General features: G+C 37.6%; 1 protein-coding gene across 1 annotated transcript in view; it reads left to right on the forward strand.

The window, feature by feature from the left end:
- LOC107575142 (uncharacterized) overlaps positions 1-4,068 on the forward strand; it is a 16,112-nt gene extending 12,044 nt beyond the window's left edge. Inside the window, exons 12-14 of the mRNA XM_016261555.1 lie at positions 1,675-1,832; positions 2,439-2,605; positions 2,755-4,068. Of these exons, the coding sequence (XP_016117041.1) occupies positions 1,675-1,832; positions 2,439-2,596 (316 nt within the window). The 3' untranslated portion in view covers positions 2,597-2,605; positions 2,755-4,068. The remainder of the gene's footprint in view (positions 1-1,674; positions 1,833-2,438; positions 2,606-2,754) is intronic.
- The last annotated feature ends 911 nt before the right edge of the window (positions 4,069-4,979 follow it).

Raw genomic sequence — 4,979 nt, forward strand, 5'->3', positions numbered from 1 at the left:
AAAGCATCAGGCTGTCTTTGAGTTCACATGAACAATGGTTAAAGTTACTCGTTGTCAGGCGAATACCATAATTCCTCCGTTCAATTAGGCATAAGACATCGAGAGTCACACAGACCTATAACAACCCAGCCACAACACATAATTGCAAATAACATGCCTTACCTTAACACAGAATCGACCACAGAGTCCAACGTTTATATTTTTTCTAAGAATCTTTAAGTTAACATGTACTAAACATGAGTGGAATTTGCACTACAGCGCCCCCACACCTTGATGCTCATGACAAGAATTGCATGTATAGTTATCTTTATTGAAGTGAATTAGTTTTAAATCGCCGTCATGCATGAATGAATGATATTTTTGCAATTTTACACATAATAATCCACGATGATCACATTACACAAAACTGAAATTGCACATCAAATATCAATATTTTTTGAGAGCCCCCAAAATTTCACAAATCACGTTTTCAGGGGAGCCCATGTCTTATTAAGGGGAGACGAGCTCCCCCTAGCTCCCCCGTAGTTCACACCCTGCCTACCATCCCACAGATTTAAACTCCAACCCCAATCAAACACACCTGATCCAGCTAATAAAGGTGTTCAGGGCAGAGATTGTCTTATTATTGGTAGATATGAGGGTCTGTATTACTTATCATTGGAGAAGGCGTAACAGTCAACTTGGATCACGTGTGCCTTGATAACCAATCACATTACAGCCTTGATGTCATTGAATTTCAGTCAAGAGTTGTGTGACAGACAATCGCCATTTACGGATATGATAGAAATGAATGAGAAGTGCTGTAAACTAAATCCTACCTGTCACAAAAAGTCTGACTTATCTTATAAAACAGCATTTTTTTCGATGTAAACTCTAAAAATATTTAAATCCAAAACTAGCAAACAAGTTGAAGATTAGCCGATAGGCTGTCGATTCATTAAATTAAATGATAAGCAGTTTCCTCACAAAAGCTGTTTATTCAGTGTAGTGAAGCCTCACCTCCATTGACATCCTTTAAAAAAAACCGGCCTCTGGTTTCCTTCTCTGTGTACCACCAAAGCGGAAGTGTTAGCATTAGCCATCACACTTTTTTGGCTAAAGGTTGCAGGCTTGCCTTCCAGTGGCTTTGTTCAGGGCTTCTTGATAATTACAAGCAGGTGTTGGAGCAGGGTTGGAACTGAGTGGTGCGTTCAAGTCATGTTGGATAGATCGTATTTACGAGTTGAATGCACATGAACGCTACCACAAAGTCGTTATTATGAGTGGGAAACTCATAATTTTCTTTAAGCCCCAAGGATGTTTGTAATGTAGATTAAGACTATACAAGTTACATAAACAAAATATTATATTATTGTATAATTACCATAGAATATATGACTCCGTTTACATCACCTTCATAAATTGAATAAAAACAGAAAAAAAGATGTACATTCTTTATTCATCATGTGGAGATGTAGAGTTTAAAAAATCTTGGAATTTTATGTAGAAAAGTTAAATCGCCATCCGACCTAAGGGACTTTAATGCAACTCGTAAGTACGAATGTCCCAAGAGGACTTGAACGCAGCAGAAGTCTGCAGGACAGTAGCTCTCCAGGAGCAGGGTTGAAGATCCCTGATTTAAGGTATCCACATTAGACTTAACTATATGCACATTCCTTTATCTTCTGACTTTAGATCTAGAAGAGGCTCTGTGGATGAGAATTATGAGTGGGACTCTGCTTACGTTGCAATGCATCCTGTGGACCCCAAAGTGTCAGGTCTACAGAGCCAAGAGAAGAAGATCAGCTCTACTAAAGATTATGGAAGGCCAGATTTAGACCTGAAACAAAAAGGTAAGAGAAATGCTTGCTCTGTATATTGTAACTCAGCAAAAATGTCTTACGGTTGTGAAAATGTATCTTCAGGGATACCAAGAAAACCTGTTCCTTCACTGTTGCATGGTGGTTTATTGTTATAGTGATATCTATTTCAAATTTTCCTGTGCCTGTGGTTGATATTTTGTCTTGTTTACTGTTATACTTTGATCCATTTTAGCAGGAGATTAATTACTAAATCAGACCTTCCAACATTAATTGAAAATACAAGAAATTTCTCAGTAATTCCATTTAGGTTGTATAGCCCTCCTATTGTGTTTAGGTCAATTTGACCCACATTCAAAAATTTTTTTGGGGGGGAGGGATATTACATTGGTAATACCATGGTTTTATGGACATGTACCATGGTATTATCATGGTGTTCTTTAACATACCTTGGTGTACCATTCAAATACCATGGTTTATGAGTATGGTAATCATGATACATTAACAATGCAGCACTTTTTGTAAGGATTGTGACTGTGAGAGTTATGAAGACCAGTTCAAAGAGTCTGAACTATAGTGTATTCAAGGCATTCTGCTCTTTCTGGTTTCATTCATCTCCATTGTCTTTTTGACCCCAAGGTCTTTACCCTCCGGCTGGTTTGAAGGGATCTGTTCCGCTCTTTGAACTTCCCAGTATTCTTCCTCCTCACTGCGAGCAAGAATCACTCCTTTCTCAGGAGATTCGGAAGAGCTTCACGTCATTCCCAGACCCAGAACCCGACACTGTGCTCTTCTGATTAAGGACAGTAAGTACACCATTCATGCTGCTTAGCCTGCACTGTTTTCGTTTGAGCTTTTATACGCTTAAGTAGTCAGATTTTGTTTTGAAAAACTTAAGATGATTAGATTTGTTTGTCAAAACTGCAGCCAAATGTTAGCATGTTCTCAAACCTAGATTGGACACAGCATGGTTGCCATCAACACACATCTGAATGGCCAGCATGAGATGGGACACTGGGTGTCGCTATTAATTGGACGTCTGTGGACCACTCAAGCACAATACAACCTAAGAACACACACTGCTCTGCCTAGCTAATGGAAATTACATTACCTGATGGATGGGCCAAAGCACAGTGAAGAGAACTGTCATTTAAAGAGCTTACATTATGTGCTGGAGATGTAAATCAAAGAGGGAATAAATAATACAGGACTTTGCTCTCTGCACCCTGCTGTTGCTGATGAAACCGAATTTGAAATAAAAATGCTCAAGCTGTCTCAATGAGCCCCCCTTTCAAAGTTGATTTTTGCAGAGGCTTTCGATTGTTCTGTAATTCCTGTTTTGACAGTAAGTGCCCATTATAATTGGGAAACCTCATCAAAGCTCTTTTATGCTTGGTTACAGGAATATTTTATTGTGCGAAGCAGGACGTTGAAAAGTATAATTTGTAGCTACCTTCAAGTTGTCAAGCGAATTGGAGTTGCATTTAAATTCCTCTATAAATCTTGTCAAACATTTCACTGAAAATTGTGATTGAAGTACTGCTTTGGCAGCAACTTCAGTTTTCTTGACAATCATTGGTCCTCCCTATACCCACTCAAACCTACCTCATACACGCTACAATCCCAATGACACCATTCATGTAAATTTCACACTGTCATTCATATGGAGAAAAAACTGCATACTGATCACTGTATGGTGCATCATCTAGTCCTTGACAGACAATCGATAAAAACCCTTTGAAGGTTTAACCCTTTAACCTCCAGTAGAATGTTTTTTATTGAAGTTTCCAATTTTTTCATTTTTGTTAATGGTGTGCGGGCTTCTTGTTTCAGAGTTTGTAATGTTGCCGAGCTATTCTCATCCGAAGGAGCTCATTTTTTTGTGTGTGTTTTAATGAGCCTTAGTGTCTGACGATGACGTTTGAGCCGTTTAATGAGAAAAGAAAACGTAGCCTATAAAATCGGTTGATTATCTGCATCAGTGTCTTTTTTTAGGAAGAATCTAATAAACGGATACTCTTTCAGAGTGCAACTGGAAGGAAATGATTAAATTCACTGCAGGTCATGGGAGTTAATTACATATCACAGCACCCTGTGGTCTGGCCGTCTGCTGAGCCTGACAATAAAGAGTTATGTTTACTAAAAGAGCTTAACTGTTTACAGTTAAACCAAACATTTTTTTCTGTTCAAATGCTTTTCTTATAATAATAAAAAAAAAACACATTTTCATTTTTAAAAGCAATTCAGATGAATCTTTGTATGAGTGTTCTTTATTTTCTGCCAGTATGAAATGTGTCTCTGTACCTACTGCCTACTCACTGAATGTAGAATCTTTGCAAATATGTGTATATGTAATTAATTGTTATATTAATCAAAGTCTATTCAAACAAGACTGTACAAATGAACTCCTTTTTCTTAGTAGGACATGAGAATTGTTCCAGTTGTTTGCAACCCAGTTGTTTTTCGGGAAATAATTTGTACTTAAATTGTTACTTCTTCAAATTCTGAAATGTATTTCACGTATGTGGATTTATACATTGATTAAAGACAACACAACATTGATTTTTGTTGTTGTGTTGATACTACAAAGCCAAATCAGAGTTGAGTTCCTCTATATCCACTAGGATGTGCTGCACTTTCACAAATGAACTAAATAATCTTGAAAGCAGTGCAAGCATTCTCTAAACATTTAAGTTTTATTATATACCTGTTTTCTAATATATAAAAAACATAAGTCTCTGACATTTTCTAAAGGAATCAAGAAGGATTATTGTCACATCCTGACAACAACATTTCCTCTGAATGCTGTGAGCTGTGGGAACAAAGTCCATTTCTTTCTTTTCTTTCTTTTCTGTTGAGCAGTAAGATATGGACCTTTTTCCATTTGTGAACTCTCTTTTAGTGATTGAGTGGACTGTGAAATCCTGACAGGTTACAGGCGGACACATTAGCGTGTGTTCTGAACATAAGGAGCACAGTCTCCATCATTATCTAAAGCTTGCAGCAATTCCACATGCTGCATTAATCACAGCTGAGGTGAAGGCAGAGATGTGTCAAAAAGCACACATACTGCATTTCCCTCCAACATTTTGTCGGTTTCCGATTCTTCTAGTCCTCGCTCTTTTTCTAATTTCAGGGTAATATGGCAGGCTTAATTAGTAAGCACGAGTTATAACAATA

The sequence above is a fragment of the Sinocyclocheilus grahami genome, unplaced genomic scaffold (genome assembly GCF_001515645.1).
Source record: "Sinocyclocheilus grahami isolate Dianchi unplaced genomic scaffold, SAMN03320097.WGS_v1.1 scaffold2481.1, whole genome shotgun sequence".
In the NCBI taxonomy this organism is placed as follows: Eukaryota; Metazoa; Chordata; class Actinopteri; order Cypriniformes; family Cyprinidae; genus Sinocyclocheilus; species Sinocyclocheilus grahami.